Source organism: Dermacentor variabilis, unplaced genomic scaffold (assembly GCF_050947875.1).
Source record: "Dermacentor variabilis isolate Ectoservices unplaced genomic scaffold, ASM5094787v1 scaffold_12, whole genome shotgun sequence".
Taxonomy (NCBI): Eukaryota; Metazoa; Arthropoda; class Arachnida; order Ixodida; family Ixodidae; genus Dermacentor; species Dermacentor variabilis.
In genome coordinates this window covers 51,802,061-51,827,942 of record NW_027460280.1, presented here as the reverse complement: position 1 = coordinate 51,827,942, position 25,882 = coordinate 51,802,061, and the positions used below count along the sequence as shown (strand labels likewise).

At 43.7% G+C, this 25,882-nt stretch overlaps 1 protein-coding gene across 2 annotated transcripts in view; it reads right to left on the bottom strand.

Annotated features, from left to right (window-relative positions):
* htt (huntingtin) overlaps positions 1-25,882 on the bottom strand; it is a 184,187-nt gene that overhangs the window by 114,688 nt on the left and 43,617 nt on the right. For both annotated transcript variants that reach the window (XM_075677006.1, XM_075677007.1), the window contains 6 exons: positions 19,347-19,543; positions 17,472-17,668; positions 15,078-15,207; positions 14,580-14,711; positions 12,575-12,717; positions 3,239-3,387 (listed from right to left, as the gene is read on the bottom strand). In XM_075677006.1, the coding sequence (XP_075533121.1) occupies positions 3,239-3,387; positions 12,575-12,717; positions 14,580-14,711; positions 15,078-15,207; positions 17,472-17,668; positions 19,347-19,543 (948 nt within the window). The remainder of the gene's footprint in view (positions 1-3,238; positions 3,388-12,574; positions 12,718-14,579; positions 14,712-15,077; positions 15,208-17,471; positions 17,669-19,346; positions 19,544-25,882) is intronic.

Here is a 25,882-nt window from a genome sequence, read left to right as displayed (position 1 = left end):
ACATAACAGAAGCCTCAGCATCCTCAAGAAGATCATAAATGTCATCAAATTAGTTATTAAACCACGGCAGTTCCACTGTACAATAGTAGCCATATTTGACAATGCAGATTATTACCGTATTTATTCGAATCTAGGCCGTCAGTTTTTTTCAAATAATAATGTACCAAACTCTAGGGTCGGCTTATTTTCGAGGATTTCAAAAAACACGCCAGTTTGTAATTGAAAATGATAAATATGGTGCATAGCTAGCGCCATCTAGAGAAGTAGGTATCGCAGCCGCTATCAGCCGCGCAAGTAGCCAACTGAAATGCACGAGCGACGTCATCATTTTGACTTGGCATGGCGTGCGGCGTGGCCCATAGCGTGACTGGCGTGGCGTTATCATAATGGCACCAAACAGGTGATGCCACTATAATGTCGCTTTCAAACGAAAAGTTGTGCTAGCCACAGAAGCATCGTCAAACATTCAAGTCGGGTGGGACTTCAGCACCGATGAGAAAAACATCTGTCATTGGAGGGGGCAACGGGGATCGCTTTTTGCGTGTGCCGCAACGAAGAGATGACAGCGATAAGGAAAATAAGTGTGCGATAACAGAGAGGAACTGTTCACCGAGGTCGGGCCGCGTTTCTATGCGTTTGAGCTGTGCCGCACTGTCTGCACATGCATGGGTGTGTGTCTGCAAGCATTTGTGTGGTCTGGGCTATAGCGATGAGGGTAGCAGCGATGATAACGTAGAGCAAACTTGGCATGTTCGTATTAAGTAAATGCTGTTTTCGTTTTGTTAATGCTGTCCTCACTTTTTTGTTCGGCCTACATTCGAGGCAAGTTCTTTCTTTTTTTTTTTTTTTTAGCTTTGGACATTCGGGGGTCGGCTTAGAATCGGGGCTGGCCTAGATTCGAGTAAATACGGTAAATATGTACTTCATGAAGAAATCTATGGAGAAAGTCACAAAGATGACATATGTGATTGAGCAAAAAGCTTGTGGAAATGCCTTTCAGGTCATGTTTCCTTTGGAGGGGCAGTGACAGGAAGTCTAGCCCTTTCTGTTTTCCAGAGGGAATAGCCAAATTGTTTGTTTGCCAACCAGATGCAGGCTTTTTTGTTTGATCCGTGTCCGGTGGGCACACTTCCATCATATCATCGCCCTTTGGGCGTTCATCGTTGCTGGTGCTTGGTGAAGGTTCCATTTTCTTGGAAAGAAAGTGGTCCTTCGGCACCGACGTTGAGACCTTCGTGGCCTCTACAGCGTGCTGGCTGCCGCCAGCCCCAGCAGAAGACTCTGGGCCTTTTGGGAGAGGGGTGCGATGTGCATCTGTTTTTTCTCTGGGTGAGGGCCGAAGTGCTGACACCTTGTCCAGCAACTCCACCTGGGTTCCAACTGACACCATTGGCGGTGCACACCCTCTATGCGCACCCTGTGTGCAAGTGCCTCTATCAGAAAACGCGACTATTTTTTTGGCTTCAATGTACAATATGTTCTCCCACACCTTCAATTCAATCACTTCTTTTTCTTTTTTCCACTCAGTACAAGCTATAGAAAAGGCCACATGCTGACCCCCACAGTTTGCAACACACAACTCGTTTGTGCACGTTTCATCGCCATGGTCTGTTTGACCGCATTTAGCACAAGTTCCTCTTTGGCGACATGATTGGGATCCGTGCCCATATTTATGACACCGAAAGCACCGTCGGGGACTTGGCAAATATGGTACAGGTAAACGGCCTTAACAGCACTTGGAAGCGTTATAATGTTGACGGCCAGCACAACGTGTTTGGTCAGAATTTCATTGTCATTTTTTCTAAATTTTATTCTTCTTGCAGTTAGAACACTCTGATCACTCAAGGCTTCTTCGATTTTCGTCTGTGCATTTTAGGAGCTCTGTATCTGAGATTACACCCTTAGCATAGTTCAACGTAATGGTTCTGCGGAAACCCGCAAGGTGGAGAGAAGTAATTATTAAAGGGAAAATCAGACATCCACCTGTTCGTAGCAAATGCTACAAAGGAAACCCATGGGTTCCACGAAAGAAAAGCCTCGCAGTTGAAGAAAATTTGTTCCAGACCAGGACAGGACAAATTAGTTCAGAGTATGATGTGGCAAAACAGACACAATGTTGTCGTTGAACTTCTCAAGTTTCCTAATCTGTCTGCTACGCCCAGCCGTCATAACTTCGGGCGAGAAGTCTCTAGAATTAATTTTCTTTGCTTTGTAAGTCTGACCAATACACTCGTCAAGTGCTTTGCCGTTGAGGAAGGGGGACACGTTTTGAATTTTTCATTAATTTCCGACGTGATGACAAAAACTTTGTAAAGCTATCGCTAGGTTTAGTGAAGTTTATTACCTCGGTCCGGTGCCTTTTCGGCCACCGATCAGGTTTTGCTGAAGAGGGTGTTTCATCCACAAAAATACATATACGTTTGGCAGCTAAGCTGGCCGCCCACCATGGAGCCCAACGCGGGAGTGTTTTAAAAACCACTAGCCATACGTAACTGCTATAACTATATGACCATGACCAAGGAAGGCCATGCCCACATGGTTCACCCTAGCCACCCGGAAACTGGGATATGAAATAAAGTAAATAGAAGACTGGAAAGATAGAATAGTGAAAGGGAAAGATAAAGATTTAAGAGGGGGACAAGAAAAGGCGACTGCCGTTTTCCTCCAGATGGGTCAGCCTGGAGGTGCTGTCTATGTGATGCAGAGGCCAGAGGCCAAGGAGGTGTGTTGCCTCCTCCGGGGGGCCTTAAAGGTCTGAACACCCGGCATCGGATCAACCCCCAGGATCCCCTTTTCCCAGACATGGCTAAGCTGTGCATGGCTACACACGGAAGGGTACAACCCTCATGTGCTCGGGTATGTGGTGTCGCAACACACCAAACCCCTGCTGACGCGGATGCCCCTATGGGGAGGAATTTGCTTGATTTTTCTAACTTTGATGAAACTTATACCAGATTCAACTGTTATTGCCTTCGATCAAAACAACCTTTTCTTCATGATGAAACAATGCATATCCTCAAGCCAACATTCCTTCTTTATGTGGAAACTGAGTGATACATATCCTTACTTAATTTTGCAGTCTACCTGTCAGTCCAAAACTTGAACATGCACACGATTAAGCGTACATATCACCCCTTACTTAGCGCCTTTGAGTCTTTAAGCACAAAATAATTTACGGTGACAACGTGTTAGGAATGTGATATCAAATAAATGCAGATGGCCTTTTGCAGGCACCCACCTGCCAGCAGGTGACCTGCAGTGGTGAGTACGTGCTGGTGTACATGGATGTCCAACGTCAAAGGTGAAGCCACCAGCAGTGCCACAAGATGCACAAGCAGGCCTCCACTTTCCGATGTCCCTTCTTGAGGGCTCTCTGGTGTCACGCTACTGCACGTGAAGGAAGCACACACAACGCTGTCAAGAGCAGCACTACTTCAACAACGGATGTTTTTTCCATCTATATGAAGCTTGCACAGCAGCTTGACACTAGCTAAGCAACCCAGCACATCAAAACAGCTATGCAAAAGCCAACGTCATCAATGTGCTCTGGTGGCATTTCAATTGTTTCTCCTCTAAAAAATAAAATTTGTTTCTCTGCTTTTGAGTAGTCTCTGCACTTCAGTAAGGTGCTGTGCATAATCTACTAATCTACCAGAGCCATGCATTAATGCATATCATCTCATTAGAACCACAAGGTTAGCTAGGAAACATATATGACAAAATATATGATTACAACAGAGGCCAAAAAAAGACACTGCACATATATTTCCACGTGGTAGCGCCTGCAGTTTGATAATGTGTTGCAATCTGCTGCAATGGCTAAAAATCACAAACTAATACCCCTGTCACACGGCAAAACTAATGTCATTTCCAACAAATGACATTTGTTGCGATTAATGTCATTATAACAGCGCGCTGTCATACGGCGAAAACTAATGTCATTTGAATATGATGACAATGACGATAGTAAAAAAAAAAAAAAGACGCCGCAAACCCACTTTTGTCCAATAATTATTTTCCAATATGCTAAATTCCACTAGAATATGTGATCGTTGCTTTCAAACCATAGCGTTCGATCACTAATTTGTCGACATTGCCAACGAAGTCGAGTCAAGCCAAGCCAAAGCTAAGGCAAGCAACAGGGTGAAGAGAACGATAGGCACGTCCACTACATCTGCTAAAGTGGTACGAGAAGGGCAGTTGCATGTCATTGCCGTTGTGATGTGCATGCGGGCTCCTAATATCCCCATTCTTGGCGCGTGCCACAGGGAAACACGCGCATGCTTTTACATCAAGTCAATTAAAGCGACCGCGGCCGATGCTCCGGTGCGAACCAACACGACTGCTGCAGCAAAAGCTAAAGACGGCTGTCTGGTCAGTGGATTGAGAGTAGTTTTCTGTTTTTACGCACGTGATGGACATCAATATCGTTAAAGTAATAATTAGGTAATAAAATTGATAGAATAACAGTGATTTTTGTTAAAGCAAAAAAGGAAGCATGTACTGTTTGCGAAAGACTGGTACACTCATAGTGTCGAGGATACACATTCGGTTCCAAATGAATGCAAATGAGTTTGACGAACTCATTCGTTTGTAAATGTCATTTTCGACGAATGTCATTACGTTTTACCGTGTGACAGCAAACAAATGGCATTATCAGCGAATGTCATTTGTTGTAAATGACATTAGATTTGCCGTGTGACAGGGGTATAATTTATGTACACATATGCCAGGTGTCTCAGATAACACTGAGCAAGCTAAAAAAAAGAAAGCGAACCTTCTGTGCGGCTGAAACCAACTGTATGTTGTTAGCAATCTCTTGAAGAATCCCTGAGTAATTCTTTCATTCTTATTAATTAGTTAGTACTAATTAGCAAACTGTTGCTTTTTCTTCTTTCCCTCAATCAGGGGATGCAGCACACTTGACCAATATTATGTAGAGCAGCCAACACTGGCTTTAAAAGCATGTAGAGAAAATTGAAATGTATAAAGCGTGTGCTCCTACCAAAGTGAAAAACATCTTTTTATGTGCCGTTACATTTCGAGCATTTTTATTTATGTTTTACTGCGGCCACTAATACAGACCTCAAGCAGCAGCTGGAAAAGGGCTTTGTCTTTAGTTTCCGCATAACATACCGTATTTTCGTGATTCTAAGCACCCCCCCTCTATTTTCGCGAAAAAGTTAGGAAAGAAGTTTGCATGCGAATCTAAGCACCCCCCTATTTGCTAGGAAGAGCGCGTAGCCAAGGCCCCCATACGCGCTTGCTCACTCTGGAATCACTGCTCGGCGGACCTGCAGGCGTGTGGTCGATGCGTCTGTTGGACGCGTTTCATGGCCATCTGACCCCGGAGGTAAAGACAAAGCTTCGAAACATCAATAGCAACGTGGTTGTGATTCCGGGTGGCATGACGCCAGTGCTGCAACCCCTCGACGTTTCAGTCAACAAGCCCTTCAAAGCCAATCTCCGACAGGAGTAAGAGTGGGTGCGAAACCCTGACTGGAAGAAGACGCCGAAGGGAAAGCTGCAGAAAGCATCCCCATCAACCATCGCAAAGTGTATTTCGGACGTGTGGAAGAGGGTCCAAGTGGACGCTGTGGTCAAATCATTTAAGTGCTCGATCACAAACAACTTCGACGGAACGGAATTGACCTGCCGTGGGATACCGAGAGCAGCGACTCAAGTGGTGCAACAAACTCGAGTGGCAGTGATAGTGACTGAGCATCCTACACAAGCGGTGGATTCACTGTCTGCACCGATTTTTCTTTTGAATGTTTGCAAAATAATATGTTATTTCTCGCACCCATCTCGTCGTGATGTTGCAGTGAAAAGAGGGAGGAGGGTCATTCTAGATTTTTTTAATCTAAGCACCCACCTCACTTTGGGCATCGCGATCGTGAAAAAAGGGGGTGCTTAGAATCGAGTAAATATGGTAATTATTTTCTTATATATTTGAATTACAATTCAATGCTATCATGTCTGCAGCTTGTGTGGATGTCATACTTTATGAATTTTCTGAAGCAATGTACTTTCAAAATTCACTTAGTTCAATAAGGTACTTGCACTTGGCAGACAGCCTAAAAGAATAAGGATGTATGCTGCACTTCTGCACAAGTATGTGTGTACGTGATGTATGTGTGCACACAATGTATCTGTCCTTGATGTGTGGGCCCTACCTGTTGCATGTCACACAGCGTGTGCTACATCAGCAGTTTGTGGTTGTGTAACGTCGCTTGTGGTGGTGGTGGTGTTTGTCTAACGTCGTCTAATGCCAGTTGGGGTGGTGGCACTTGTCCAGCGTCGGTTGTGCTTGTCTAACATTAGCAACAGCTTTGCTGTACATCCACTTTCACACAATGAAATGGAGGCGGATTTTTTTTTTGCCATATTTTCCTTTATATATTGAGTGCATTTCTTGCATCTGTATACTGTCTGTATTGTATACCCACTCCTGTAATAATCCTGCCCGTGGGTTTTACAGTATACTGAAATTAATAAAATAAACTAATAAAGTTAATTAACAAAGTTAATTATTCAATCTGTGGCTACAATATCATTACAAGGTTTATAGAGCATATTATACTTTCAGTAGTTTGCGAAATTTTACTGATTGCCTAACACTTTTCTCCATGCTTGAAAGAGGCTCTGAACCACCCTTTGGGCTTGGCGGGAAAACACATTCTGCCAATAACATACACAGGTGTGAACATCTCAGCTAAGTTTTGCAGTCGTGAATGGCACATGAAATTAACAAGCGGAGCACGAAGTTAAATTTTTTTCTCAAACACCCTTTTTTTCCAACATAGGCCTCTTCCTAACCTGTTTTGAAGCTGAAAGCGACTGTAATGTGTCGTCATATGCAACATACCCATAGACAGCTCCTGATAGCTGATAGCTGCCACAGCAGGCTCATGTTAGTCGTGCATATGGTGAAGGTATCTGCTGGGGACGTGCTATTTCCATGGAGCGGCGGTGTCTGGCCGACACCTTCCATATAGACTAAAAAACGTTGATGCTACGGCTCTTCCATAGCCACTTCGCTGCCATTCTCACAAACTGGCACTCGCCAAATTTCTGTGAAAGGTACCAAATGCAACCTGTTTCAGTGGTTCAGTGGCAACGACCCGTTGCAATGTTAAAGGGAACCCCACGACGCCACATAGCAAATTTTAGTTATTCACTGGAAGTTGTTATGTGCCCTCTAAGGAGTGTTCTACCAGAAGAATTTTTCGAATTAGTTCGTTATAGCAGAGATAGAAATACTTGAAGTGCCGCAAACCCATGATTTCAGGAGGCGAGCATAACCGCCAACATAGACACTCTCTCCCCTTGCCCCATCTAGCCTCCGCAAGCGAAATTCCTTCCCTGTGTTCTCCCATACCGGAGCCGGAGGATCCCGTGACGAATATGTCATGAGCCCCACCATTTTTTTTCCTCTCTCTCTCTCACATTTTAACAGTGGAGCTGTTTAGGGGCTCGCAATGTTCGCTGAGCATGGTTGTTGTCAGCGCACGTCTGCCACGCCAGGTGAAGGTTCCCTGCTGAGCGTGAGCATCCGCGAGGTGAAGGTTCCTCACCACCGCCACAGCGAGCCACAGTGCACCAGGTGGTAGGAGAGGAAGAGGGGAGAGGAAAGAGGTATATAAGAGAGAGCGTGCCCCTCAGATGGCCTCTCATGCCATGGATGCTGTACAGTTAGGAGGTCCTATTGTGCTCGCCAGTGAACTCCAGCCCGTACCCACTCTGAAACAGCGGACACCGAACAGCTAGAACGTCAGTGCACGCTTGTCCGGGAACGCCAGCGCCGCCGAAGAGCGAATAATCCCTCGCTTTGCGCTAAGGGGACAGCAGTGAAACGCCAGTGGAGACAAGCGAACCCCAAGAATAAGAAGAAAGAAGCGGAGGCTCAATGACAGCGTGGAGCTGTGGTTCTCCTCTGTTTCCCTAAGAAACATGAACAGCAGATCCTAGCTCAATGCAACGATAGAGATGATAAATTACAATATCGGAGTAATAAGCATTAGCAATAAATTGAGAGGATAATCACACAAAACCAATAATTACCCAATAACAGAATAGATAATCCTAACAAAAGAATAGATGATCATACGAAAAGAACAGTAAGGAACAGATAATCACAAGAGAAGAACAGAAAAAAACAGACAATCACAAGAAAAGAACAAATACACAAAAGAAAATCACAAGGGAAACACAGGAGAACTGCAGCTCCACTGTTTCCGCGGATTTCACAAGTGTGGAACTGGCTTTAATTTTTTTGCCAAGTGGCACACTTCCAGCAATGGTCTTGTGCGCGAGCTGTTGCGTTTGTCTCGTTTGGTGCAGCGGACGATTTTGCATGCTCTGCACGAGAACACCTGATTAGCGGGATAAGTCAGTGGCACGATGACAAGTACTAATGCAGATGCGAGAGGATGAAAGAGCATGACCGCAGCACTGGAACACAGTATAAAATGACATAGTTTCGTTCTCTGTGCATGCGTCTGAACGATGCGGGAACAAGCAGATGGAAGTACATATCTCTTGCTACGGTATGAAGTAAAATAAAAAGACGCAGACATTTGGTTGTATGTTTTATGATTTCTCTAAACTTTAATTCGTCTACTGAAACAACAGTTTAAAAAGATTACTGATGTTGCCTTGAATAATTCTTGAAGTCACATGTCACTGTGAGTGATGTCACAGCACTGCCATCTACGTAGGCGCACTTGTGGAATTGACATAAACTTTCTGGCTGGGAGTGCGGCGCCTGTGAGGAGGAGGGCAAACAGCATTTTGTTTGAAAGCTAACCTCTTTCCGTGGTGCATAGGGATGTACTACTTTGCAGACACAATTGTTAGGGTGCATTGTATGCACTGTGCTTGTCAGCTAAAAATGGCCAGACCTGTTGAGGGGCCCTTAAAGGAAGTTATCTTCACTCACTAGAACCTAGAAGTTGGGTTTCTGCTGGCAGCTCCGGTACGAAATGCACAACCTGGGGACCGATGCAGGATCCATCGGCGAGCTGTTATGCGGGCTACTGATGTATGCACACAATTGAAAATGGGCTGCCCTGCACAGAGGAAATTACAAACTGTGGATTGGAGGACCAAAACATGTGGGCTGGGTATCGCCTTACTCTGTCGGAAAGAAGGAGGGGGAATGGAAAAGGTAAATATCATGCTCGTAGTATCTACTTTCCAACTAACTCTTTGTAAAAAATTATTTTGGTAATTTTATCTCAGACATACTGCCAATCCCAATGGGGATTTTAGCAGGAAGGGCAAAAATGTAAAATGGTTTAACTTGTTATAAATGAAAGCTTGGACTAATTACAAAAAGGTTTTGTTGTGCATACAATTTAACAAGTACATATCACATTACATGTATAATGAATGAAGCATTAATACAGGAGTTAAAGTGCACGCTATGATAAAAAAAATTATTAAAAGTTAATTAAAATATGCATATAGTGAATGAATAGGCCATACAAGATTTAATCAACATCTTTATATAAAGCAAATGGTAAGGTTAGCTCTTTACAAGTAGTTTATATTTGGGAAACGTAGGTAATTTTCAAGTAGCGACAGAAAATTATCTTGATTATTGGAAATAGTTATATATGTAGGCATTCCCTTATCACCTGTGGAATAAAGGAAAAATTAAAGCAGTTAGTTTTGAATCTCTATTCCTGAAGAAATTGGGGGTGTTTATGACGTGAGGGCATTATGACGAGAAGGGAGTTAGATAGGTATTTGGTGCTATCGATACGAAGCGCATCGTGAAAAAGTTGAAACATCATTTTCTGTCGTATGAGTTTGGCATGGTTACGGAGGGTTAGTATTCCAGTTTTATCCATTAGTTCGAAGGGGGAGTCAGATATGCAGTATTTGTTAAAAATGAACCTTACTGTTATTCTTTGCACGCTCTCTAGTTTATTAAGTTATTTGTGGTTGGGAACTGAACGATGTTAGTGTACTTGAGTACTGGCCTAACAAATGTGTTGTAGGCAAGAAGCTTTGTTGGGTCCGGTGCTGAATGGAGACGCCTTTTCAGGAAAAATAGCCGCTGTATTGCAGATGACGTTAAATGTTTATGTGTGCCTCCCACCTCGGGTCATCTGATATGATTAAACTAAGATACTTGTGTTCTTTAAATGGGATTAGTTGGGTGTTGCCGATTGTGCAAGAAAAGTCTGATACAATGTTTGTCATGGTTATTCTAAGTAAAGCTGATTCACCTACATTTAATGTCATTTGCCATTCTATGCACCATTGCGATACTGATTTTAGATAGTTTTCGAGGGTTAGGTGATCATTGGGACAGTTAATTTCTTTATATACTATGCAATAGTTGGCGAAAAGCCTAATGTTAGTCTTGATAGATGCGGGTAGGTCATTAATAAAAAAAAAATAAAATAGGAGCCATGACACAACACTGAGGCACACCTGATGTAACTGGGGTTATTTAAGGTTTTTGGTAATTAATTTCAACAAACTGTGCACGGTTTGTTAGGTAAGCACTAACCCGGTCACTAATTGGGCCTTTGCCTAATATTGATGCAATTTTTACAGTTAGCTTTTTATGGGATACCCGTTCAAATGCTTTGGAGAAGTCAAGTAGAATTAGATCTATGTGTTTTTGGTTGTCAATGGCATGTGACACTTAGTGTATTAATTCGGTTAATTGAGTTACTGTAGAAAGACCTTTGCAGAAACCATGCTGGAATGGTGACAGAAAGTGTTTTTCTTTGACGTAGGTAGTAATGGGAGGCACCAAACTCACTATAAGGCATTTTTGAGGCTTCAAAAAAAGAGGTGGTTCACGGCCCCTTAACCCTCACCAAGACTGGCCATCTTGAGCTGGCAAGCGCAGAGCATACAATGCACCCAAACGATCATGTTTGCAAAGAATTACATCGCCATGTGCCGTGGAAAGGCCTGAAATTTCGGTCCGAATGCCATTTTTCTCTTCACTCGCGGCGAATCCGCCCGGATAGGGACGGTGACGTAGTCGGGCTCCTGCGCCTATGTAATCATGTCTGCAGTGTGACGTCGCTCGTGGTAACACGCGACTTCAAGAATTATTCAAGACAACATCTGTTATCTGTGCGATCTGTTGCTTGAATTGACAAATTGAAGTTTAGAGAAATAAAAAAACACAAACGGAATGTCTGCGTGTTTTTTGTTTTACTTCGCATCAAAGCAAGAGAGATGTACTTCCGCTTCGTCTGCTTGTTCTCACAGTCATGCGGTCACATGCACAGGCACCGAAACTATGCCATTTTCTACCGTGTTCCAGTGCATGATCGCGCTCTGAGATTGATTTGTTCTGCCTCAGTATTCATGTAGCACTGAATTATACCGCTAGTTATGCTTCCTTGTGCACAGCTCGCAAAATCATGCACTGCGCAAACGAGACAACAGTAAAAACGAGGAAAAAAATAAATAATCGTGTGACGCATGCGTCACGCGATCCTCGAGGTCTGGTATGGGAGAACGCTGGGAAGGAATTTCGCTTGCGAAGGCTAGACGGGGTGAGTGGAGAGAGAGCGTCTTGCTTGGCAGTGGAGCCCGCCTGCTAAAATCATGGGTTCGCGGCACTGAAATATTTCTATCTCGGCTATTAATGAGCTGATCTGAAAAATTTTTGCGGCAGAACGCTCCCTAGAGGACATGTAACAACTTCCAGCATATAACCAAAATTTGCTATGGGGCATGGTGAGGGGCCCTTTAAACAACATACAGTTATTTTCATCTGCACAGAGGGCATAAGGCATTTAATATTTTTTTAAGTTGCTGCGTGTTAGCTGGAACATATGGTACATAAATATCCACACAAATAGAAAGGAGGTCAGGCACCACTATAGAGTTTCATACAATAATTACTAGAGGGAACTCTGGCGCTAGTGTCTATGAGAGCTGCAACGGGGGAGGTTGTACCAGCATGGGGATTATGGGGAGTACATGGATTTGCCTGAACTTCGGCCTGGCTTCAAATGGTTTTGTGATTTTGTAAACTCATCATTTTCAACAATGCACTGTGTAAAAAATAATTAAACATTATTAAAATTGTCCGATGGCAGGATTCAAAGAGAGCGCCTCCAACACAGAAGCCTGATATCCAAACATGTATCGACAAGTGATGTGAGATTGCCTTATGAATTTATCGCGGGCATGCCAGTACCTTGAGACGCTTGGCGCATTTAGATTTGGCCACCTCGACAAGCTCAATTGTTTCAATTAGTAGCTATTGCGTGTGTTCGCGTCGTCTTCTGCACTTTGAAGAGTGTAGATCGCTCCAAAATTTACAACAATAAGATTCGTATAGCGTCCTATACAAAGCCACAAGAACGTCTGAATCCGCAAACACAAAGATCAGACAAATCCGTGTGCTTCCCATCATTCCCATGGTAGGACAACGACTGTAGTGCCACAGTTCCCTCTAGTATATTGTAGGAAACTCTATGGGCACCACTACAGCTAAATACTAGGTAAAACAGAGGTTGTGGCTTGGATCTTTCCAGAGAGCAAGACTGAAAATAGAGAATAATGTAGTTTGCAGAATGCTGCTGACCTAGAACTGACACTAGCTTGTGACCGAAGTGTCAGAGGTGAAGAGACAGGAATGGCCGAACCCAGAATGCTGCTCCAGGCAAAGGTGTACACAGTGACAGGATACTCTAGCACCAAGTTGGCTAGGGCTTGGCAGCAGCCATGCTGTAAAATGTGATTCATGAAGGTGGCAGGATAAATAAAGCATCTTAAAAAGAAAGATCAATCCAAGTACAAAACTTCATAATGATGCATAGTAGAATTTTATGCATGAATTACATGCATTAATGCACAGATTTAATTTCATATACCCACTACATTAAAGAAAAACTACCAGCACGATGTCAAATGTAAACCTATGTGAAGGGAATTTTCTATAGACAATACATAATTTTTAAGGAAAGTTTAACACGGCAGAAAATTGATTTTATTGCAGATGGGTTGTAAGCAAAGGTAGACATTATAGTACGCTCAAAAGAAGTATATTAGCATTACCTTTTTAATTAGTGGTCTCAGGGCTATTGTTTATGTTGCAGATTTGAACACTGTCGCCTTTTATGGTTAGTTCTTCTCGTAATAATTTTGAAGAGAACGCACAATGCAAAATATTCATTGTCAAAGCCATGCAGCTTTATCTAGTGGATACCAAAGCAGTGTGCTTGAGGAGTGCACACAGAACCTACATCTATGTTGAACAGGAACACCCTGTGACAAAAATCATGTCGTGATTCTGACTGTCAGCACCTCACAGCTGATCCTGGCTGGCATTCTGTTTCCCAAGTTAAACAACAAATCACCTCGCCAGCACAGGCGAGCTGTGCTGCAAAAGCAGTGGAGCAGTGACCACAACTGGCAGAGATATGCTAACATTTGAAATGCCACTTTTGTGAAAGCATGGTGTTCTTTCAACATAAAGAGTTTTATTATTAAAAAGGAAATAAGCTTGCAGGAGTACTGACATGAATTTTATTTACTTTGCATTATTATGCTTTAAATGAGGGTCCTGGACCTTGAAACCATAGAAAAAATATTGGCAAGCCTCACAGTGCCCTAAATAATTCACTATAACAGCTTTTCTACGACAAGTTCTAGTTTTGTTTCCCAGGATGTGTGTACGTGTCATGACACAGAAGGTGGTCACATGGCAACAGCACCCCCCCCCCCCTCGCAATGTTTTATTACTCGCTCCGGCTCGCTTCATCTGCAATGCTTCTACTCGTTTTATGGCCCAGTGTAGCAGCACAACAGATGACTGATGTTGAATTCCAATGGTAGATCCAGATCAAGTTTTTCTGCTCTGTATGGAGCTGTAATGTTCCAATGGCACAATGAGAGTATAAGTTGTGTGTTCCAATGGCAGATTGGGACCAGCCACCGATTCTGGATTGCTCTGAGGAACAAAAATATTTGCTCCGCTGAAATCAGCAGATTTGACCAGAAGTCTGCGTGACATATTTCCTTCACCCACCTCTGCTTACTGTCATGGTTGCCTGTTTCCGGTTGCGGGCAGCTATGGATGACATGGAAAACATGGACGCTTTGTCGTGCCATGTGTTTTTGTTCTTGCTTCTGGAGAGTGAGAGCTCCAGCTAAGACACTATAAGTTCCAACTCCAGGGATGATTCTTCTGACACGGAAGAAAAACTAACACGCGGAACGCTGGGATGATCCAGATGGTGGTGGTGATGGTGATGAGGCCTACCCGATTCACCACTAGTCTACCGCCCTCTCACTTAATTTCCTTGCATGAAATGCCCACGCGGGAGCCCCGGCATTCCATTAGCAGATTTGGCGAGAGCGATCCCAGTCGGAGCTACACGCTCCGTTTGTGATCCGGCAGAGCGCTTGTGATCTGCCATTGTAATTCAGCATGAGTGACAGATCCAAAAGTCTTATAAGCACCAAATAAAATTTGGTCATACTGCTAGGCACAGTGTCATCACTTCAACAGTTCACACACTGTGATCACACATACTCACACAGCCTGCAGAAATGTGCTTGGACTTTTATTTGATGTTAGAACTCACCAACAAGTATTTGCTGGATGAAGTAACAAGCCTTTTCCACAAGAGGCTAATAATACGTGACAGGGCGGCTTCAGTGTAGACAGACAAGCCTCGGGGAGCCTTGCATGAGAAAGGAGGCACAAGGCCATGGACCTGAAAGAACACAAAGTTGAAGCAACTTTGCAACAACTATAAAGTCTGACAAAAAAAGAAGTCTTGCAAACAGTATGAATTCTAATCATGACCTTAGCCTGAGTCACCACTACACTTATAGTTAAACATGACACTTTAGAAATGCAAAAGAATATTGAATGAACAAATTTCACATGAACTAGAGAGAACAAGGATATCATTTTTATAATTTTTGTGAATTTCTTGCACCCCCCAAGTAATTTATCCCAAAAACAATCCTCACTATACATTGTACTATTGCTTTATGATGGCATACATGCTACCATTGAGGGAAATATGCTCCCCGTTGCTTGGTAATACTATACATGCTCAACTTTTGGAAAGTACCTGAGGTGGCCCAGGGATCCATGAATCATGCAGTAGCCATCCCAGTAGCAAGCTACTTTCAACCTGAGCTTCAGCTGACACAGCGTTTTCTCCAGGATGGTCCTCTGGATAGTACAGCTGTGGAACACACCTGCACGCAGATACCAATGCAGATTCCATTTTTTAAAAAAAGCTTTCTTTGCCTCTTCCTTCGACTTTTCCACTGCTGCTGCTGCTGCCTTGCACACCGCGTCGGGAGGTGGTTTAGAGCATGCATATATACAAAGAAGGCACATGGGAAAGAGGAAAGGTGGCGCACGCACCTCATGTGGAGCTTTCTGGCCATTGCCACAATACCCTCTTGATGGCTATAATTATCAGTGACCCCCAACAAGAGCAATGCAGAAAGTGCAGCGCTTACCTTTCTACTAACGTGCAACCGTTCAGAGGGGAAGTATATGGAATGGTACAGAGGAGCTAGGGAAAGGAGGTAGAGAATGGGTAGAACTGACATAGCCACAAAACAAGTGAAACAAGTGATGCCTTGGCACTCTTCGCTCGCAACTCACACACATGGGGGAGGGTGGGAGAGGGAAAAGATGATGCGAGAAGGCGAGGAAACGCTACTACTTGGGTGCCTTGCTGAGCGCACAACAGAGGCACCTTAGCTACTACTAGACGTGACAGCAGTTGTGGACAAACTGGTAAATTTAAGTTCAAGGTACAGTATGTTATGTTTCTGCTATTTCTTAAAAATAAACACCATGCAAATTTGTCAAGCAGACAACTGATGCACGGCATGCAGATTCAAAGCCGCATTAAAGCACTGTAGCGTCTAGGTGACATCGTAGCCCCGATGAGTCTAGGCGTTGCATTTCAATTCAATACTTCTGTACCCACCATGGTACCTTTGCAACTATGGCATTTCTCAAGGTCGTGAGCTCAATCTCGACCGCGGCAGCCACATTTTGACAGGGGCGAAATACAAAAACGCTTGTGCATACTTAGGTTTAGGTGCTTGTCCAAGAACCCCGGGGGGTCAAAATTAATCCGTAGTCCGTCACTATGGCATTCCTCGTAACCCAATTGTGGTTTTGGCACATACAGTCCCACAATTCAAGTAAATAACACTTCTGCCACGATGCGATTTGCCGTGTGAGGCAATGGCAATACAAACTTTCTCTGAGGTTATTAATAATGGTGCACAACAAGGCCTCAGCAAGCAAATCTCACTGTGTGCTCTGAGCACTGCGCAGACAAGCAGCAGTGGTGAACATGAGGTAACATTTACTATCAACTCACCACTCTTGTATTGCACTAAACACTGAAGAAATTAAACATCTGCCATCAACATCACCACTAATTATTGTCAATCAAAGCAAACAGCACGGAAAGCTTTGCTTACATCGATTCCCACAGTGCGTGAGATCCACATAATTTTTCTTTTAAACTTTAGAATTTGTTTTTTATGAATAACACTGTGCTTCAAGAAGTAAAGAAGAGTGTGCACAAGAAACTTTTTTCCATACCAGAGCTTAAAATCATACTTACGAGAAAAATCGAGCCACGTCAGTGAGTACAGAATAGGGGCAAAGTTAGACAACTACAGTATATAATTATTTTTTGCAATAACATAAACTGTGGCTCACTATACACGGAGCTTTCAAAGGCAGCTGCTGAACATTAAAGAGCTTTCTAAATGTGACTGCTTTATTGGGCTCATAATCTCTCATTTTTCACCAGAAACGTGGTGCCTAGTGCAACTATTGCAGCTGCAGCTAAGGAATTTATCTGGGATATCTCAGGCAGCAGCATCTGAACCACTCAACTAGCAACCTGACAGGTACAACAGCTGGATATATAAAGACTTAAAGGGACACTAAAGTGAATTTCAATCTTCGATATATGTTTCAAACCCCGTACTTTGTATAAGTAACTAATGTACAGTTCTGCTGGGATCCAGAGCGTCAATTTATTAAACGCAGAAAGAGAAGAGACAACTGGGAACTCTACTAGTTCTATACGTTGAATGAATGCAGAAGAGAGCATAGGAAAAATCTGTCATCATTAGGGGACTTGCCAAGGCACATGGGGACACGTCAACACCAAACAAGTGAACCGACTGCAGCAGGATTGTATGATGCAGGGAAATGAAGCTGAGAACAACGAACTATAAACAAGATTAGCATGGTTATCAGAACTGCATGTTTAACTAATTGTTTCCAGTATATTCATTAAAATGCCTACTGCATTTACGAGCAACAGCCAAAAAAGATGTTGTTCTTTTCTTTAGTGCTACTGCAATAAATCATGCTTCGCGAGAGCACTAGCTCTTTCAGGCATAAATTTGCCAATAAATTTGCAAATTCTGCACAAGCCATGCAAATGTGGAGCTCATCCAACCAGAAGCCTTACTTTGTCAAAGCGCCAGTGACAGCTGTGCGAACCCTGACATCTTCATCTCCAAGCAACTCGAATAGTATCTCGTGCACAAGAATCTCTTGGTACGTTGGCATCCAGGGACAAACACTCCTTGTAATACTACTGGCCACACTGCTTATGTGCTGCAGGGCGCGGTAAGGCAGCTCCCCAATCATCTCCACAAGTTCCACCTTGAGAGAAGAAAGTAGAATACATACCACATGTTACTAAGAGTGCACATTCTGGTAATAAAGTCCAAAGAATGAACAAACAATTGAAATCCTGGCTGCAGAATGCACGCAGACGAAAATCGTTTGTAGCCACAGTGCGAAGTGCAGCATAGCCATCCCCATACTGCTGATAGACCACAGGTACTAGGTAAGGCAATAACTGATGTGATAACCAAAGCAATGCTGAAATCAAAGTGGAAGGATGTGGGGATGTAAGCCATACAACCAGCACTGTCAGGGGTATGGTGTTCAGTGTTCAAATTTTGTAACTTCTCCCTCGTTTCTTGTTTCATGAAACATGTGGCCACAGAGCACCATGAACCACCTGAGTGTCTGGAAATCTCTAAAGGAAGCTTCTTGGTCTCTTAATTTTATTATCACACACGCTCATTTTATTTGCTTATTTTTCTTATTTTATGCAAGCAATTCTGTTTTTCATAACAGTGCTTTCAAGAATGACTGCACTATCAGGATCCTCTAACTTCATCAATTGCAGGGTCTTAAATTTTTAGAATGATTGAAATTTGGTAAATATGACTGATAGACCATTATCATTACCATTATATGAGGAATCATAAGTAGCTTTGATTGTGTGCCTTGAAAGTTGCTCAGTCCGTAAAGGGGTTTGCAACATGGCTTGGGCTTAAAGTATTTCTGTATTGTTTATACAGTATGAGACTTGGCAAGCTACATGATAATGCTGAGATAAGAGCACTTAATACCGTAATCAGCTCCACAAATCCATATTGCTTGCAAACAAATCAAGTGGCACAACGTCAGATTTTGCAGCAGTGGATGTGAGGTGTTACGCATGTTATATTCTTCACACAGTGATTGGCTGAGCACAGGTTGCACTTAGTTGACTGATACCTGAAAAACAAATGTAAAGACGATAATGTACCCAATGGCTTATCTCATCACCAAGCAATAATTGTAATCTACCTTGCGTGCATTTCCTTTAACACTGTGCTCCAAGTACTTTCAGGTCATGAACAGCATACAGGTATCAGTGTGACATAGCATTCTTTACAGAAATGTAGTGAGTGCACAACGTTAAAGAAAATGTACACAAGGTGACAATTATTGTTTGGGCACAGGATAAGCACCAAAGGGCATAAAAATTTTTTAAGGCATAGCCCCGGGCTGCACCACTTGTCACATGTTCACTCTTAGTTGTAAGCTGCGTGTGGAAATGGAAAGCGGTGCAGCAGATAGCCCACCTTGGAAGCCTTAAGGCCCCAACTTCACACATCTGTACCGTAATAGTCTGTCAGGTTATCACAATTTTGAAAGAAAAAAAAATTGAACACACACATACACACAAGCACGCACACACACACACACATATGCACACTCACACAAACACTCATGCATGCTTATTTGTATGCTTAATCTGAAAAAACAACCTTCCGGAGGGAAGTGGCTAGGTAGGCGGACCTCTGGGGAAGGGGGTTTCACAACTGCGTTATCAATGTGCCACTGTGTGACTGGGCACACAATGAGAATATGAAATCCAAACAACAAGAAGGTAAACGAATGTAGCATAGCAACAAAATATGAACAGAAAGTATGTGAGCAACAACTAAGGCGCAAAATGTGCCACAGTGTACAGGTGCACAGGACGGGGAGGAGGGCGTACCTTGACTAGCCAGTAGGCATTGTCCTTGAGCTTCATGCAAGCCTCGAGCAATGATGGCACTAAGTTGGCATGGCAGGAGTGGAGCAGGCTAGCAATGCAAAGGCGGGTGGCCTGCACACCTGTGCGACTGGACACCGAAGAGGAACTGCCCGTGACTCTAGTGATTTTGCCAACCAGATCTACTAGTTTGGGTACATCTGCAAAGGGCAGTAACAGAGGAGAGGGTGCAAACAGTGCCACTTGAGAACATCAGTGCTTTTGCAAAGATTACTTCTGCCAAAACTGACAACTGTTAGCACCTTAAAGGTGCTACATGTCATGCAGCAAGACTTTTACTGAAACACAACACTTTTACTACACCTTGATAAATTTGAACACAAAGTTCCTCCCACCCAATAAAAAAAAAAAGAGGGAGCCCAAGAAAGGGCATAAACTAATGTACACGAGCAATGTGCTACTTATCTAACTTTTTCTGCATGGAATATGAGCTGAGCTCATCAAGCGCATACAGTGATACTTCGTTAAACTGTAGTTGGCCGGAGCTCGGAAAAAGTACGTACTAAACGGTAGTACTGCTTGAACGAAATACCAAGAGATCCCCTACTTACCTGTCAAAAACGGAACTCAGAGAGAGTGTGATGAAATGGGAAAATACATGCAGTGTTTATTCACTTCGCGCGACAAAAGTGTTATCTTCATATGATGCCACGGCGGCCTAGCAGTGACAACAGCAGCCTCAAACTTAGTGAAGCTGCGAGCCAGCTTTTCAGCCAGCCCCCTCTTCTCGGCCAACACTCGTATGGCAGATTCCTCATCGGCGTTCTTCGTGCACGCGCGTGGTAGCGCTACAGAAGTCGCGAGGCGCCTTTTTCATTGAGGGGTGCTGTTCTCGTCACGATTGCATTCAGGATTGCATTCACGTAACGTGTAGCTTCTACCCTTGTCGAGCCTGAATCGCCATGCTGTTGCTTTCCGTGTCGTCCTCATCACTGTCACTAGTCGACACTTCGGCAACAATGGCAAGTCAAACCTTGTAGCCGACATCTTTCCGTGGTGGCAGCAGCGCTGCTGAGCAACTTCTTCGCATTCCAAATGCCACACACTGTAGTCAACAGCAGATCCCTATAGCATGCCAGTGCCGACTTCGTGTCACATTCAATAGCATGAACAATGTCTAATTTTCCTTCTATGCTGAGCACCCGGTGTCTTTTTTATTCGAGCTTCGGCATGACGCGAGTCCTTGATTGCATGACGCCACAACGCTCTCTGGCACAGCGCCGAAATGATGTTGATGTGGCTTCATGCGCAAACGCGCAGGGCGCTTGGAGGCCGTTGTTCCGATCTCTGAGGCTTGTTGTTCTGCCAGGCCGTTCGATGGAGACGACGCATCGCCATGTTTGCGTGACGAAAAGTGGAAACACTACGTTTTAGCCGATACGTACGCAATAAGCTGGTACGGTTTACGCGGATACAAAACACATTATGTTAAATGGCCACTGAGTCGGGAATTTGACTTTACTACTTTTTAAACAAAACTACTGTTTAAGCGGGTACGATTTAATGAGGTTTTACTGTACGACTTGCAAAAAAGAGACTGACGATGAGCCCAACTTGTCCAGTGCTATTTTATTTTTCACGCAGCCCTCAAGAGAATCTGAGCCCGTCCTCTACTTTGTGCTTGTTGTAAACAACACCAAATGGTGCAAGGAGCTTGTTAAGAATGAACTTGTGAACACGCAGCCTAAACGTGCAGTGAAGCCCACGTGTATGCAGTGAAGCCCCCTTTCGTTACGGTATGAAAAAGATTTCTTTTTTTTAATAAACTTCACCTTTCTGACACAAACGCTTTGCTTGGACTTGCTTTATATCATCAACATAACCATTCTCACACAAAGAAATGCTATATTTTTTACAAGTTTTTGGTATTCTCTTACTGTCTTTAATTTGCGGAACACAGCAAATGTCTTTTGCCCCAGAGCTTAGAAGCCAAGCTTCTCAGGTTTCAAACACTCACCTCACTTAATCACCTCATAATTTCACTGCGACATGAGCAAGCTTGCAAAGTATAGCTGATACACGTTTCCTTTTTTTTTTTTTTTGCACACACATTACACATTTCATTAAATGTCCACAAGACTTGTGTACCTGACACATATAAAAAGACTGGACCACAGTACTCATTCTCCAGCAAGAATAGCATTGATCCAGGTCTGCACTTAAGCACATTAGGATAAAAGCAAACATCTACATAAAAAGTGATACATATCATCAGCAGCTGGATCCTATGCAAACAAGTTCTATATTGAGTTTATTAAGGCATCACCAGGGATATCAAGCATTTGTCAAACTTATATACTGGAGGTGCAGCCTTTCATGTGAGTGATAGTGACTACTGTGGTTCATGAATATCACTCGGCTTTTGGTTTATACCATGAATGCAAAACACCCTGCAATTACAACGCCTTCATGTTACACCTGAACATTGAGGCAGGTTTGTCTCGATATCATGCTGATGAGATTATTAGTATGTGTTTTCACGAAGGTGTTGAACCAAACCCAAACCAAATTTGAACCCTCCCTAACCCCTGCCCACCAAAGAAATACACACACACACACACACACACACACACACACACACACACACGCACGCACGCACGCACGCGCACACACACACACACACGCACACACACACACAAATTCATGGTTACTCATTTAGAATGAAATGGCTCAAGCATTTCGGGTGACAAGGAGTCAAGAAATTAGTTGGGATAAACAAAACAGCTTTCCTCCTACAGTTGGCATGCTTCATTTGTAGCCTGTTATGACTCACAACATGGTCTGTGCACATAAGTTGGTACAGGTGCTGCATCCGTGTAAAAAACTGCGGGCACCTAGGTCGGGATACTTGTAGTTTTGAACACCACCATCCTATCTGAGCTCCATGGCAAGAACAATTTTTGAGGGTCCCCAATGGACTGCCCATTTCATTGCGACTTTGTGGATCAGTGACAACTCATTGCACAAGCCAGAAAAAAGAAGAGGAAGAAGCTCAACTGCAGTAACTATTAAGCCTTTAAAGTACACACACCATGAGAAATGCAGAGTATAAAAAATGCCAAGCAAGGTGTCATAAGTGGTATGGGGCGAACCACCCTGGGTGCCACATGCAACAACTTTCATTTTTGCAAACAGGATCCAATTAAACAGTTGAAAGGCATTTCAAGCATAAATAAAAATTCTGAGTGGCATGCATATGGCTGCTTGCCTTCAGCATGTCTATATGGTACTGTTGCTTTAGTGACGTGACTGGAACTGTGCCAAATTTATAGTGGCCCCCCAATGCAAACCATAAACAAACACAAGATGGTGAGCTGGACATTTTCTTGTGTTATCGTTAGACATGGGTAGAAGCAAGCTTATGTTATTTGAGGCTCTGCATGAAGAATCGAAGCAGCATCTTTTCGTGCTTATGAGGCAGTACTCGTGTATTCACACACCAGCAAGAAAAGCATATTTCCCTAGTACACGAGGTTAAAATTTTCAATGGTGTTAAAATCTCTAGCAAGTTGCCTTTTGCTCCGCCCATGATGATTGAACTGCTTCGTTTTTCATTGCTTTATATACACTGTGATGTACATTAAATGAAGTGAGTCTTCCCCCCCCCCCCTCCCAAGAATAGCTTGGTTTTTCTTTTTTTGAAGTATTTATTCGCATGTTATCCCTTCACATGTATAGTAACAGGCATTCAAGGGCCCCCGAAACAGTTTGGACAAATTTTGTAGACGCATAGGGTACAGCTAAAGTTAATCATTCGCACCACAATTTGTGCTAAGCGTCTCATATTACAAGAGCTACGGACGATTGCAAGTTACCCTCCTTCATAGTCATGCATTTTCTCCTCAACTTGTTCACCGAGTGTTCGGGCCTAAGCTCCACCTTCACTGGCTCTGCGTCATGATGGCACGTCATGTCGTCTACTTCCGGTTCCCTAGGAGCACGTGCGAGAAGTCTCTCCAACCTCTCCTGCAGCTGGCTGGCAGTCGACCCCAAGCGAGAGCTATCGAAGCAGCGTGCTTTGCGAGCATTCTGTCGCAGCACCAAACATATCTGGTATCCCGGTAACCACAGGCGAGCTGGGCGTTTCGACGGATGGGTGGAGGCATAAACTCAAGCTGATGAAGCAACTTTAGCATAGGCATATGTGAGTGGCCTGATCGGTCTGCACGGTCCAGCCATTTGTTGGCGCAGAGCTTAACCAGCCAAACAAAGAGCTAATATTGCTCTAACCAAGTGTAAAACATTTTAAACATTTATAAAAACAGCATGTTAACAATTATGCTCCTGCGAAAAATTTAAACCAGCAGCAAAGAAAAATACACTTCGTTGCTACTACTGTGTTTGGTTGAGCTCCGTGCCACCAGGTGGCTGCACCACACAGATCATTCACGTTAGCGCTTCTGCTCATCTTGTGAAATGGCACGGTCAAGCGGCCAGGCCTTGTCCCCTCGCTTGCGTTTACCCGAATACTGGACTCACGAAACGCTACTATGGTAGTAATCCTCCAGTGTAAAGTGGCGCCCACAACCGCGCAAATCCTGGTGCCGATCAGATACCCATAGTCCGATGCGCTGCAGCCACTCCGCTCGTCTGCTGCCTTGCAGAGGGACACGATGTCGCAGCTTGACATATTGCCAGTCGCTACGTTTGCAGCCCACAATGCAACAAAGGCGATTCATGGTGCTCACAAAAAGACAGACCAACACTGACTGCACAGCTCTCATCAAGAAAGTGCTTAAATATACTGAGAAATTGTTCTTGTGCATTTTCTGTTACTTTCTTTTCATAGAAACAAATGAATTACCATTCCAACTATTACGAACAACATTTGTTCACCATAAAGTTGTAAAAATTATCGATGCACCCTGAGCAGCCAATCGGACAGATCGCCCTACTGACGTCATTAGGGCAATTTAGGTCCAATGGGGCGGCTGAAAATTTAGCCAAGCAGTGTGCTGTGATCGACAGCGATGTACATCTTTAAAACCCTATAATAAATTACACGCTTTACGCGGAGCACTCAGATGCATCAAATAATGATCAGAAGGACCTACTCTAACGACTCAGTACGTTTGTACAAAATCGTCAAAATTGTTTCAGGGTCTCTATAAGTTATCTGTTTTAATTTGCCCTTTATTTGGTGAAGTAGTCATAACGGAGCTGCTTGATTCTTGCACGCAGTGCTTTGAAAGTAAATAGCAATTACTATGCAAGAATAAAATCTCACATTAATTAGTAATATCAGACTTTTCAAGTTTACAAGATAAACAGATAGTTTCATGCAGTTATTAGGCACCACATTATAATAATATTATGAAAAACATATTACTGTAGTAGGCGATGATATGCATGATAAAAAGTATTAACAAATATATGCCTGTCCACAAAATGTTTTTGTGTGATGCAACTCATATGTTTGACATCTTCATTGCTCTCAGTCGTATGCATATACCATTTGTTCAACTTGAAATACATAAAGTACAGTAAGCACTTTAAACTGCAGCTAGAAGCAACATATACCTTTGCTATAGCAATGTAACATCAGTATTTCATGTTTGAAATGGCGTAAAACATCCAAGTCTTGTTTCCCATGTGGCAGTGAGGTCCATCTTGTAATTCTTCCAAGTAAAAACTTCCCACAGAGACTAGTTGTTAATAGCCTGTGTGCTGCTGTGTCACATGACAATATGAAAGTTGTGGGGTTCTCTCATCCGTGCTCTTGGGACAAAGGAACGACAACACAGTTGTGCAAACAATCACAAGGGCATTTATTGCACCTTTCATAGATCAATGCCTGCTAGCCGAGTTGCTATCCACAAAACATGCCGATGGGCGCGCGACAAATCTAGAAGTCCGACTTACCGCGACCTGGTAGCGAGCGAATATGTTCGCCCCATGCTGGATCCCAACGCCTGGTCATTCGCGTGTACGGTCACGCGGACGGTGTCCAAGGCGGCCACGCGAGACGGTCTCGCAGAAGCATGGGTCGGCGCATGGGCAGACGGCATGTCCGTCCCGCTTGCTTCCCGAACCCAAAGAGAGACAGAGCGCCTTGTCTCCCGGCGCCCGAGTAACCCCGCAGCGGCGCGACGCTCGCGCCATCTCTCGCACCGCGCTTGTACCACTCCGACCGCCGCGGGCGCCAGGCCACGCGGCGGGCGAAGCCGCCCTGCAGGAGACGAGCCATGCGGGAAAACTAGATCTCAGGGGAGGCGTGAGAGTCACGCACTGAGCCAATTCAACAATTGTTATATTTTCTTACTTCTTTCTCCAAACCAGAACTGAATGGAACCGAAATTGAAGCAGTCTGAACACAAACCAAACCAGTATTTTTTTGCTGGTTCGGTGTCGAAGTTTTTATAAAATAGCATTGTTTACACACACACACACACACACACACACACACACACACACACACACACACACACACACACACACACACACACACACACACACACACACACACACACACATATATA